General features: G+C 46.0%; 1 protein-coding gene across 4 annotated transcripts in view; it reads right to left on the bottom strand.

Moving 5' to 3' along the window:
- CEP170 (centrosomal protein 170) overlaps nt 1-13,734 on the bottom strand; it is a 171,218-nt gene that overhangs the window by 103,948 nt on the left and 53,536 nt on the right. For all 4 annotated transcript variants that reach the window (XM_082249128.1, XM_082249130.1, XM_082249129.1 and 1 more), the window contains exons 6-7: nt 4,731-4,881; nt 425-553 (exon numbers count right to left, since the gene is read on the bottom strand). In XM_082249128.1, the coding sequence (XP_082105254.1) occupies nt 425-553; nt 4,731-4,881 (280 nt within the window). The remainder of the gene's footprint in view (nt 1-424; nt 554-4,730; nt 4,882-13,734) is intronic.

Genomic DNA, 13,734 nt, shown 5'->3' with positions numbered 1-13,734 from the left:
AAAGGAATGTGTATCCCACTCCAGCAGGCCGCAAAGCCGTGTCGTCAATTGCCGGCCAGACCAACCTTGGTCTACGCATCCGCACGGGGGCCACATGGGGGGAATCCAGGCCGCTGCTTCAGTGTAGCTCAGACGCCAGGATGCAATTTCCAGTCACCATGGCGACCTTGCGTCTGGGTTGAGCCCTGGTCTAGACTGCATGAGACTAATATAGAGCATGTCTAATAAGGACAAGATCTGATATAGACAGTTTATGGTCAAAGTAGACCTTTGACTACATCCGCTATAGGAGAATCCTCTTAAGTTTCACCACTCCGATCCATTTGGATCCCAGCAAATAAAGACTTATGAAAGAATAGAGATAAAAAAAAAAAAAAATCAAACTCAACAAGACTTATATATAAAACAAATATACATTTTATACCTGTTGCACCGGCATCATGGGGTTTGTCTTCTTTACCCTCTTGGTTATGTGCGTTTCCTGCCGCATCTTCATCCCCCCACCAGGATGGCTGTCCATACAATGGTGTTCCACGGTGAAAAGCAGAAAGGTCTGTTGTTTAAAAAAAATAAACACATACAGAGGGAAGAATGTTACACATCCTGTCCAACAAGCAAGGTGTTTTATCATAATATGTAATATGTACAGAAACACATATGTAATAATAACACTGAATTTTTAAATGTTTTTGAACACTTAAAAAAAAATTACAAAAAGCAGCCTGCAAAAAAATACTTTTAAGTCCTCATGCACACAGGGCGTTTTTACGGCTACTTTTACCAGTATTAGAGGGTTATTTGCAGATTAAAAATGCCTCTCCATGTTATTCTATGTGTCAATGCACACAGGCTTTTAGGAGCTGTAAGTGGCATAGGCGGTTTCAAGCTGCAAAAAAAGCCCAGGGCCAGTGCGTTCTGAAGACCAGCGTTACAGCTGTAAAAACGACTGACACTGCTAAATGAGGCTTAACGCTGTATACAGCGTTAAGCCGCATCAAGCAGTTTTATTTTTGACATGTCAAAATCAATGGTTCCCTATGATGGCCGTCTTAACTGATCCGACTTTCAGTCCATTGATTTAAATAGAAGAATTTGCATCCAAGTCAGATCATGAACAAACTTTTAACCAGCTACTTGTGCTCTGAGGATCTTGAAGGGGAACCCCATGCCAAAATGTTAAAAAAAAAAAAATGGCATGCCTCCCCCAAAATCCATCCCAGACCCTTATCCGAACATGCAGCCCGGCTGGTCAGGAATAAGGTGGTGGGGGGGGGGGGGGGGCATTGAGCTGCTCCCCTCTCTTGGACCATACCAGGTCAAATGCCCTCCTTATGGGCCTTATATATTTACACCGAATAACTATCTCCCGATGGCCTCAGGCCATACCAAGCTCTCAAAGATGAATATTACCTCCCCAATTATATGCTGTTCAGGTACCTTCAAATATGACATGCCTTGAGGGCTCCGTTCCCAGACACTTCCCCTAACGGGTGTGATTTTAGGCCCAGACCCTACAAAACTGATTTTCACCTTTTTTAACACTTTGCATACCCCCTCCGTAATTAAACTAGCGTACCAGACTAAGATACAATGGGAGGTGGATATTGGTACTCTAAATTACTCAGATTAGGAGGAAATCATGAACAATTGCAAATTGGTATCCCCCTAAGGTCCCTGACCGTCTAACCGATTATACATAATGCATAGAGCATATCTAACCCCTGTATGTAAATCTATAAAACGCCCCACTCTCAGCCCTTGATGCCTACGATGGTCTACTGAGGCGGCCACGTTTTACCACCTGTTATGGGTGTACCCTATTTTACAGACTTTTTGGACCCAAATTATACAATTTTTACAAGACCAAATGGGCTCCCTGCTGCAATTTGATCCTAAACAATATCTGCTGGGCCTTCTTCGTAACCCCAATGCTGACAAATTTCTGACTAGTCTCCTCCAAAAGACGCTATTTAGTGCTAGGAAGCTGGTAGCGCGTACCTAGATACAGGCTACCACCCCCACATTTCAGTCCTCCTTGACTGACGTAAACTCTACACTTCCATATAAAAAGTTGATATACTTACACCGGGGATGCCCATCCAATTCTTTTAAAATCTGTGACCGTTGTCTTTCGCACTCTCACACCTGTGTCTGAGCAGTAGGCCTGTTTTGTCATTACTGGATTTGTACGCACGCACCTTGATTTCTTTGGAACAATGGCACTACAGGAGACTGGGGGTCAGATATGGAAATTCTGCTGGAGGCTGTAGCTCTTCGAGAGAGACAAGTGATGACTCCCCACTACCAGAGAGCTACTGCAAGTCTTAACCACTTAAGCCCCGGAAGATTTTACCCCCTTCCTGACCAGGGGGTATTTTGCGATTCGGCACTGCGTGAATTTAACGGACAATTGCGCGGTCGTGCGACGCTGTACCTAAACAAATTTGGCGTCCATTTTTTCCCACAAACAGAGCTTTCTTTTGGTGGTATTTGATCACCTGTGCGATTTTTTGATCACGCGCTATAAACAAAAAAAGAGCGTCAATTTTGCAAAAATAGCAATATTTTTCACATTTTTTTATATGAAATTTCCCCAAAAAAAATGTAAAAATCAAAATTTTTTAACATTTTCGGCCAATTTGTTTTATGCTACCTATGTTTGGTAAAAAAAAAAAAATCGCAAAAAGCGTATTTTGATTGGTTTGCGCAAAAGTTATCGCGTTTACTAACAAAGGGAAAGATTTTTGTCATTTTTGTTGTTTTTTTTAACGCGTAATGGCGGCGATCTGCGATTTTTTTTGTGGTACTGCGACATTGGGGCGGACAGATCGGACCCTTGACTGACATTTGCGACACTTTTGGGGTTACCAGTGACATTTCTACAGTAATCAGTGCTATATATATGCACTGTTACTGTAAAAATACACTGGTAGTGAAGGGGTTAACTTTATTTGGGAGGGAGGGGCTGTGTGTATCCCTAGGGGCGTGCTTTCTACTGTGATTGGCTGTGGCTTGAGCTGTAAGGACACTGATCAACGGATCTACATACTAGATCCGTGTGATCAGTGTCTTTACAGCGAGGAGAATGACAGGTGGCTTGTTTACACAAGCTGCCTGACATTCTCCCTCTCCCCCGCCGATCGCCGAGTGACCGGCGGACATCGGGTCCGCTGGTCACACGCGCGGGGGGGTCCGTGACCACGCGGGAGCGCGCCTCCGGCGGCGCGCGCTCGCTCCCTAGACCCTCACAAGCTAGTGACGTAGCCCTAAGTCACTTTGCCTGTGAGGGGCTGACTGCCGACGTAGATCGGCGTTAGGCAGTCGGCAAGTGGTTAAAGTTGAACTCCAGGAATGTGACAACAGCCCCCCTTGTAGTGGGCTCCCCCATAGTGCAAGGGTTTAATGCTTATTTAGTCTAGAGATAGGTGGACATGCAGTATTACTTACCGGACTCCTCACTTCAATGTCTTTTTCAGACTGCTTTCTCTTTGTAACATTGTCCTGTGAGTCCAGGGTGGGGGATGTATACTTTATGGCCTGAGCTCACAGTAAGTGGGGTGTTAATTCAATCCAGAAGACTGGATCAGTATGGGCTGAATTACTTAAGTCTTAACAGAAGCTTGATTTGGGCTTTAAAGCGGTAGTAAACTGCGGTTTTCTTTTTTTTTTTGTTTTTTTACACCTGCACGGCAAAGATTAAATTGTCCTAGTATGCATGCACGTGGGAGCAGCTGTTTTCAGAACAGCACAAGGTATGCCATTCCTTCAGAGCGCATGCACCAGTGACGTCATCAATGGCTTCACAAGTAAATATCATTGTTTAGGAGATATTTACTGTACCTATAGGTAAGCCTTATTATAGGCTTACCTATAGGTAAATATCAAGCATCAGAGTTTGCTCCCACTTTAACATGGAACTTACAGTTGCTTCGGTGGCTAGAAAAACAGTATGTGTATGAAGCTGAATTTTATGAAGTGATATCATCTCTCTACTATTTTAAAAAAGAATAGCGCACACATGCAAAAGAAATGACTATCAAATATGGAGACAATCCATAAATAAAAATGGTGATTTAGTCCCACCATATGGCCATATCGTGCTCAAGCCCATCACTACGTCAAAGTACCCCATTATCTCTACTATTTCCAAAGCCCATCAAACAGGTTGGAATTGGAACATCAGTGAGAAATAAATAAAAATAAATTAGAATGTTAAAGACACATTACTAGAACTTCCTAAACACAGAAAACAAGAGGAAAACGTATTTAAAGCCCGTTTCCGGGGAAATCTTTTTCCCCCATGCAGTGGGGCTGTATCCGCACTGCATGGGTTAACTGCTTGTTTTGTCTCGGGGCGAATACAGCGCCTATACTCACCCGATCCTTCGATCTTCCAGACAACAGCGCTCCCCCATGTCCTATGGTGGACTGTTCCTGACGTCTTGAGGTCCACAGCTTGTCTATGCACGTGATGACATCAGAACAGTCCACCGCACAAGACCACTGGAACATGGGGGGGGGGGTGTCAGGAGCCAAAGGGACTGGCCTTGTGCTGGAGGGATTGGAAGATTAGATGAGTATCTCTCGGCTCTCTAAACCCCTAGACCAAAACAAGCAGTCAACCCATGCAGTGCAGTACAATCACAGCCCTAATGCAGGGTAAAAAAAAAAAGTTCTGCTTGAAACACAGAAAGGGCCAAAACTAAATGGAAAGGAATAAAGAAGGATACCTGCAAGCTTTTCATCTGACTTCAAGGTCTCCAAAGCTTTGTGATGAATATCTGTAGGCACGTTTGTCTTTGTGTCTGTGCTCTTGCATTTTGATCCTTCAGTTTCAATTTGCTTTTGAGAAAACTGGAGTTGACTCGTAAACTTTTCATGCTAAAGAAAATAGAGAATTAGGCTTACTTAGGTGATTCCAGTTTGGGAATCCTCCTGCCAGATTTGGCTCTATCATCTCTTAACAGGAAACACAAGCAAGAGTATGTATGATCAAACTTTTTAGTCTAAACCCAGTTTTAAAAGAGAACATAAACAAAGCAGGATAGAAACAAAGAGAAAATATGTGGGCTCTTTGTGTTGTCCTGAAAGGTTGCTGGTAAAAGAAGTAATCATTGCAGACAGTATTTCGAGAGTTAAGCATTTTGGTTGAAGCAGTAGCACGGCTTGTAAAACTTTGCAACCAAAGCACTGGTCATGGCTACATAAAAGGACTGTTAGGAATTATGATAAAAATATGCATACCAGACAATAGGGATGTCCTGCATTATCTGTTCTAAACAACTACCAGTCCTCACCCAAGAAGCTGCCATTTCTGAATACTGGGAAGGCTTCCTCTTCAGCAGGCCCCATGAGTAACATGCAACTGAGACAAGAAGTAGCACATTAAGGTCGTGGAGTTGCCTATGAGGAAGTCATGTATGACGAAACGCGTCAAAGTTATCTGTCTTGCCTGTAATCATTCCAAGTCATATATGATGGTTACCTGCAGATTCATACATAGCTAATATATCCAGAAGTGTGGTGATACATCTTTATTGAAGATTCCTGAACCACCGGGATCCTTATATATCTGATGATTATCCCTGTCTGTATGACCCATTTACTATAAAGTACCTGGTCCATTATTTCTGGTAAGCGCATATACCTCCATTATCGGTGGTGGGTTTTGTCACACTGGTGACCACTGGCATTTGAGCACTTTGGCTTCTTATTTGGTTTCCAGTTTTGTCTTCAACAGGTTTGGGAAATATGGACTTATTTTCCTATTTTGTGTATTGCTTTCTTAGTTTGCTTTTTCACTAGTATATACAGTATCTCACAATAGTCAGTACACCCCTCACAATTTTGTAAATATTTCATTATATCTTTTCATGTGACAACTCTGAAAAAATGACACTTTGCTACAATGTAAATTAGTGAGTGTACAGCTTGCATAACAGTGTAAATTTGCTGTCCCCTCAAAATAACTTAACACACAGCCATTAATGTTTAAACCGCTGGCAACAAAAGTGAGTACACCCCTAAGTGAAAATGCCCAAATTGGGCCCAATTAGCCATTTTCCCTCCCCAGTGTCATGTGACACATTAGTGTTACAAAGTCTCAGGTGTGAATGGGGAGCAGGTGTGTTAAATTTGGTGTTATCGCTCTCACCCTCACATACTGGTCACTGGAAGTTCAACATGCACCTCATGGCAAAAAACTCTCTGAGGATCTGAAAAACTGGATTTTTGTAAGAACTTACCGTAAAATCCTTTTCTCTGAAGTTCGACAGACACAGCTCTGCTTAATCATAGTCTATAGGGTTATGCTCCTCCCACTAGGAATAGGCACTAGGCGGAAAAAAGGCTTGTCCACGCCTATAGGGGCTATCCCAGCCGGCATAACCGCTCAGGCTCTGCTATGCTCAAACAGTTGGTTCTGCCTAGTGACAGGGATAGGACCTAGTTCCCTGCTGAGACTTCGGTCTTAGCTGTAACAGGGAAAGTTTGTGATTTTGTTTTTATATTTCTAGCTAGTTCCTGAGGACCAAGATCCAGAGGAACTACAAGCAACAGCGGGCTGTGGTTTTCGCACTGGATAATATAGATCCTTAGGGTCTCCCAGCCTGTCCTGCAAGCATAAGCAGGTTTTAGTCCAGTACTAGGCCTCGCCACAACAGTGCTTGATGGATGGGGAGGAGCCTGCAAGTGGATCATGTCGCCAGGAAGCAGACGACATGGAACGCCCCGAGTCGCAGCCTCCCCTTGGCTAACAGCACCCCCATCCCGGGTGGGAGGTGATCTGTTTCTGAGTGGCGCCCGTCTGGTACCGCGGTATGGTGAGTGTCCCCCCACTACCCCTGGAGGTTGCAAAAGAAGCATCCGCTGATGCCAGCACATCTACCTTGTAGAAATTTGTAAAGGTATGCACAGGCGACCAAGTTGTCGCCTTGCAAATTTGGGGCACCAATGCCTGATGGCGAAAAGCACAGGAGTCACTAAGCACTCTAGTAGAATACGCCTTCACTGGAAAACGAGGAATCTGACCCTTCAGTGAATAGGCCTGTACCACCGTCTGTCTGATCCATCTGGAAATGGTTGCAGCAGACGCAGCCAGTCCCTTACGAGGTCCATCCGTAAGGACAAAAAGAGCATCCGATTTTCTGAAGGATGCAGTGGTCTCCAAGTAAACCCTGATAGCCCGGACCACATCCAAATAATGTAAAGCATACTCCTTAGGATGCTAAGGGTTAGGGCAAAGGGAAGACAGTACAATGTCTTCATGTAAATGAAAATCAGTAACCACCTTAGGAAGGAACGACTGATTAGGTCGAAGTACCACCTTATCTCTGTGAACCACCAGATACGGTGAGCGGCAAGACAACGCCGCCAATTTCAGATACTCTGCGGGCAGAAGTGATCGCCGCCAAGAAGACAACTTTCTGAGACAAAGCAAGCAGCAAAATCTCCCACATTTTCTCAAAAGGAGGTTTTGAAGAACAGACAGCACCAAATTGAGATACCATGGCTGTAAACGGGGATCGCCGTGGAGGTGCCAAATGGCGCACACCTTGAATAAATGTCCGGATAAGGGCGTGCATGGCTAATGGGCATTGAAAATAGATAGCCAAAGCCGAAACTTGGCCTTTGATAGTACCCAAGGCCAACCGCTGTTCAACCCCGTAGAAAACAAGCGAGGGTGCACTTTCAGCAATTCGCACCATAAAATTTACAATTTCCACGTGCGATGCTAGATCTTTTGAGAAGTCTACTTCCTAGCCTTCAAGAGAGTGGGGATTACAGACTCAGAGAGACCCCCTATCTCTCAACACCTGACTTTCAATGGCCATGCCGTTAAAGCCAGCGACTGTAAAGCAGGTTGGAAGATCAAACCTTGAAACAACAGATCTTCCATGAGAGGAAGCCTCCAAGGGGTACCAGTGGCCAGTCTTATGAGGTCTGCTTACTAAGACCGACAAGGCCAGCCTGGAGCCACCAGGCTATCCTGCACAGAAGACGTGGCAGAAGTTTCAACGAGGGAAATGCATAAATCAGCCGATACTGACCCCCAAGGAGCCACCAGGGCATCTGTGGCGTTGGTTAGAGGATCTTGAGACTTGGCTACGAATCACTGCACCTTCTTTTTGAGGCAGGAGGCAAAAGATCGAGTTCGGGGGACCCCCACCGAACACACAGTAGGTGAAACACCTCCGGGTGTAGGGACCACTCCCCTTGATCCAACACCTGACGAATGAGGTAATCCTGCCACTTTACCACACCTGGGATGTGTACAGCAGAGAGGGCTGGAACAAATCTCTCTGCCCAAGTCAGAATCTCAGCCACCTCCTTGGCTGCCAGGACACTCCTGTTGCCCCCCTGGTGATTGATGTAAGCCACAGCCGTAGCGTTGTCTGATTGAACCCGAACCGGACAATCGCGTAGACGAGTCGTCAAATGACTCAGACAAAGTTTGTCCGAGGGGAGGAAAACTCTCACCAAGGCTGAATCCAGAGTCAGGCCTAGGTACTCCAGTCTCAGGACTGGAGTCAATGCAGATTTTTTGAAATTGATGTTCCAACCGGGCTATGGTAGAGTTCAGACAGTGACCTCCATATTCTCCAACAGAACCGAATGAGAGTCCACTCTAAACAGGTATCCCAGCACCGCAATCACCCGCAGCAATAGTAACACCAGAGCCAGAACCTTGGTAAACACCCTGGGAGCAGAGGTGAGACCAAAGGGTAAAGCTACAAATTGATAATGCTGCTACGCTACTGCAAAGCGAAGACACCGCTGGTGTCCAGCATAGATAGTGATGTCCACTACCATACAGATGGACTCCATCCAAAACCTTTGTAACTGCACAAAGTGGTTCAGGGCTTTCAGATCTGGGATGGGGCACACCTTGCCTTCTTTTCTTGGCATGGTGAACAGGTTAGAATTAAACCCCTGAAAGCATTCTGAAGCTTTAACTGGCACAATCACCCCTTGCGACAGCAAGTCGTGTACCGCCCCTTTCAAGTCCCTTAACCTGGCTGGGGACAATACAAGATTGGACAGAAGGAACCTTTCTTGTGGACAAGACCTGAATTCAATTTTGTATCAGAAACGGATCAATTAATGAACCCATTTGTCCTGAATCAAGGAAGCCCAGGGTTCCTGGAAGAATCCAAGACGTACCCCCACCCCAGACCCAGATGAGGGCGCCCCTTCATGCAGACGAGGGCTTGTCTGCGGGTCTGGGTTTGCCGTCCTTGGACTTACCAGGCCATGGCTTCTTGGACCCCTACCCCCTCGAAGATCTAAATGGTTTACCTTTTTCCTGTGACCCGGAGGCACGAAAAAGAAGTTTATGAAGAGTAAAGGAAGGCCCCCCCCCCCTAGAGAGCAGCGCCTTGCCTTTAGAGGATTAGGGCAGATTAGTGCTCTTACCCCCTGTGATACCTTTGATAAACTCGTCCAGAGAGGCTCCAAAAAGCTTCTCCCCCGTAAAAGGGAGATCAGCAACATCTTTTTTTAGAAGCCTGGTCAGCCGACCAGCATTTTAACCATATCAGGGGTCTAATAGCAACCCCCACTGCTGACGTCCTGGCCACCAATAAGGCCAAGTCCAGGGACGTAGCACACATGAACACCAGGGCTTGGACCAACTGATCTAACAGTTCCAGAACTGCAGGGGGAAGCTGTGCCGTTTTCAAGTTACTCTTCAGCAACTTCACTCATTCAGTAGAAGTCTGTGCTATGAGAACGTTCACAAAGTTAGCTTTTAACATGTGACCTGTCACCACATGTATATGGCGGGATAAGGATTCCACCTGTCTATCCACAGGATCCGAAAAGGTCGGCGACTCTTCCACCGGCACCAGAGTCACTTTATTCAGCCTGGCCATCGGGAATCCACACTCGTACAGCCCACCTGGTTTCCACCTTCTCCACAAAGGGATAACAGCTAACAGCGCGCAAAACGCTTAGGCACCACCGGCATGTGCTTAATGTGTCGCCATTGTTCATCCACAATAGAGTGAAACAAGTCAGGACAAGGGAATACTTTACCTGATTTGCTATATTTGCGGGAGCCAAAAGACACCTGCGTACCTGACGCTGTGTGTTCATCAGCCATTTTAAGAGTTTCCCGCACAGAAACTATCAAATTTTCCCCCAAGGTGAGTTCTCGCGTGACAGCGGAGGAGGACAGATCCTCTTCACCGTCAGAATGTGAAGACACTGACCCCTCAGGGTGGTCTGCGTCTGCGGCAATCATATCTGTGTCAGAATCCGAAGATCCTACAGATGGAGGGGAAGATGGAGGACATTTGCGGCTAGCAGCACAAGAACAAATCAACTGCACTTCTGACATCAGCCTTTGTAGAAAAACCGCAATCTCTGGCTGCAACTGCGAGCCAGAGGGTCCCGCAGTCATTTCCAGGGGGTCTGCAGGGGATATTTTATCCTGGGATTCCATTTGCAAACCAAATTTTTTTTGTGCACTGTTCCTTTAAGATCGTGAAAAAACGCGGTCTCCCTGTTATTACTGCGGACCCCAAAAATCTGAGCAATGTCTAAATATAGCAGAGCAGGAGAGGGAAGCCTACAGGGGACCCCCAGAAACTTTACCAGCTCCAGATAAAAACGTGCAGTCATGGTCAGTGTCAAAACAAAAGTAACACAGAAGAAATAGGAAGATGAAGCAACTCTGCCTAGAGCATAGAAAAAAACGAGCTGCATGCCAGGCCAGCCTCTGGACCACAAGAAAATGGCTGCTATACATTCTCAATTGGAAATTTCAGAAAATGGCTGCCCATACAAACTAATGGGAACACAGAGGTCATGAACCACGGCAAAATGGCAGCCCCCATGCGTGCCATGCGGTCTCTGGGACCCGAAAAAAGGCAACTAAGGGTCCCTATTCAAGGACCCCAACGGACGATCCATCCCCCGCAAATATGTGCTGAAAACCGGCCGCATTATTACCCCCCCCCCACTGTGCAAACCCACAAGGGGGGAGCAAGGGGGGAGCCAGTTAGGCTTCCGGGGTGCCAGGGAACCGAGGGAGCCCCTAAAGTCCGACCATTCCAGGGAAGGGCCTGCGCCCACCCCGTGACCTCCAGGGGTAGTGGGGGGGGGACACTCTTCATACCGCGGTACCAGGCGGGTGCCACTCAGAAACAGATCACCTACCACCCGGGATGGGGGTGCTGTTAGCCAAGGGGAGGCTGCGACTCAGGGCGTTCCAGGTCGTCTGCTACCTGGCGAGATGATCCACTCGCAGGCTCCTCCCCATCCATCGAGCACTATTGTGGCGAGGCCTAGTACTGGACTACAACCTGCTCACGTTCGCATGCCAGGCTGGGAGACGTTAAAGATCTATATTATCCAGTGCGAAAACCACACCCGGCTGTTGCTTGTAGTTCCTCTGGATCTTGGTCCTCAGGAACGAACTAGAAAAATAAAAACAAAATCACAAACTTTCCCTGTTAAAGCTAAGACCCAAGTCCCAGCAGGGAACTAGGTCCTATCCCTATCACAAGGCAGAACAAACTGTTTGAGCATAGCAGAGCCTGAGGGGTTATGCCGGCTGGGACAGCCACTTTAGGCGTGGACAAGCCTTTTTTCCACCTAGTGCCTATCCCTATTGGGAGGAGCATAACCCTAGAGTCTATGATTAAGCAGAGCTGCGTCTGTCAATGAACGATAGAGAAAAAAAGAATTGTTGCTCTACATATGGATAGAATAGGCTATAAGATGTTTGCCAAGACCCTGAAACTAAGCTGCACATGGTGGCCAAGACCATACGACGCACACCGCATCAAATAGGTCTGCATGGCTGTTGTCCCAGAAGGAAGCCTCTTCTAAAGATGATTCACAAGAAAGCACCCAAACAGTTTGCTGAAGACAAGCAGCCTATGGACAATGATTATTGGAACCATGTCCTGTGGTCTGATGAGACCAAGATAAACGCATTTGGTTCAGATGGTGTCAAGCGTGTGTGGTGGCAACCAGGTGAGGAGTACAAAGACAAGTGTGTCTTGGCTACAGTCAAGCATGGTGGTGGAAGTGTCATGGTCTGGGGCTGAATAAGTGCTGTCGGTACTGGGGAGTTACAGTTCATTGAGGGAACCATAAATGTTAACATGTACTGTGACATACTGAAGCAGAGCATGACTGGAGAATGGGCCGCAGGGCAGTATTACAAACATAACGACCCCAAACACACCTCCAAGACGAACACTGCCTTGCTAAAGAAGCTGAGGGTAAAGGTGGTGGACTGGTAAAGCATGTCTCCAGACCTAAACCCTATTGGGCATCTGTGAGGCATCTGCAAACGGAAGGTGGAGGAGCGCAAGGTCTCTAACATCAACCAGCTCTGTGATGTTGTTATGGAGGAGTGGAAGAGGACTCTTGTGGCAACCTGTGAAAGTCTGGTGAACTCCACGCCCAAAAGGGTTAAGGTAGTGCTGGAAAATAATGGTGGCCGCACAAAATATTGACAGTTTGGGCCCAATTTGGACATTTTCACCTAGGGGTGTACTCACTTTTGTTGCCAGCGGTTTAGACATTAATGGCTGTGCGTTGAGTTATTGTGAAGGGACAGAAAATGTACACTGTTATACAAGGTGTACACTCACTACTTTACATTGTAGCAAAGTGTCATTTCTTCAGTGTTGTTACTTGAAAAGATATAATGAAATAGTTACAAAAATGTAAGGGGTGTACTCACTTTTGTGAGATACTGTATATACAAGCATAATATCTATATACAAATTTTTAGCGCTGTACTTTTTTTTTCTCTTGTACATGGAGTGGCCTAGCCAGTCTCCTGGTCTTAAACCTATAGAAGATTTATGGAGGGAGCTGAAACTTCGAATTCCCAAGCCACAGCCAAGAAACCTTAAAGTGGTTCTTCAGTCTATGTTAAAGTGTGCTGCTTTCACTAATAGATCTCTCAGTTTCTCATCCCCGCTTTGCAATAAAGAGCAACAGAGAGATCTCGTCCCTTTTGTACACAGCCGATCAGGAAATCCCACCCATGAATCATTGGCCAGGACTTGCTGACAGGCTCCCTCATGTAATATTTCAGCAGGTGACGGTGGGGGGGACAAGTATACATGCACCCTAAACCCGGAAGCAGGCAGTAACATATGGGCACGTCACATTGCCTGTCTGCTGGCCATCGGTCCACAGTACTTTATTGTATGTAAATGTAAACATTTGTTTTTAATTTCAAATTGAGTTGGGAAAGGCTACACCAGGGATATGCAAACTGTGGCCCTCCAGATGCTGCAGAACTACAAGTTCCATAAGGCATAGTAAGACTGACAGCCAAAAGCATGACACTCAGAGGTAGAGGCATGATGGGACTTTTGCAACAGCTGGAGAGACACAATTTGCATATCCCTGGGCTAGACCATTTGACAGTTTTTTTTTGGATCTGTGTCCCTGATAGGGAGATTCACCCTATCCATTTGTTCTTAACCACTGTCACTAAGACAGAACGTTATGGAAAATCCAAACATCAGCTGCATTAAAGCAAAAGTTGCCAAAAAAACTTTAGCCATACTTCTCCTTTAAAATTTAATTCTACCATAGAAGTATTATAAGACCAATGAATCATATGTTTTGCCACATGAACTGTTCACTAGTTTCATGTCTCCTGTATTTCACCTAGCACCATGACACAACACAGTCTTCCTAAGGTGACCATACGGTTCGATTTTCGAGCATTCTTAGAAGAATGGCTTGTCAGAATTTTTT

The sequence above is a fragment of the Pelophylax lessonae genome (assembly GCF_965119305.1).
Source record: "Pelophylax lessonae genome assembly, chromosome: 3".
NCBI lineage: Eukaryota > Metazoa > Chordata > Amphibia > Anura > Ranidae > Pelophylax > Pelophylax lessonae.
The sequence above is the reverse complement of the archived record's forward strand: the minus strand, read 5'-3'. Positions and strand labels throughout refer to the sequence as shown.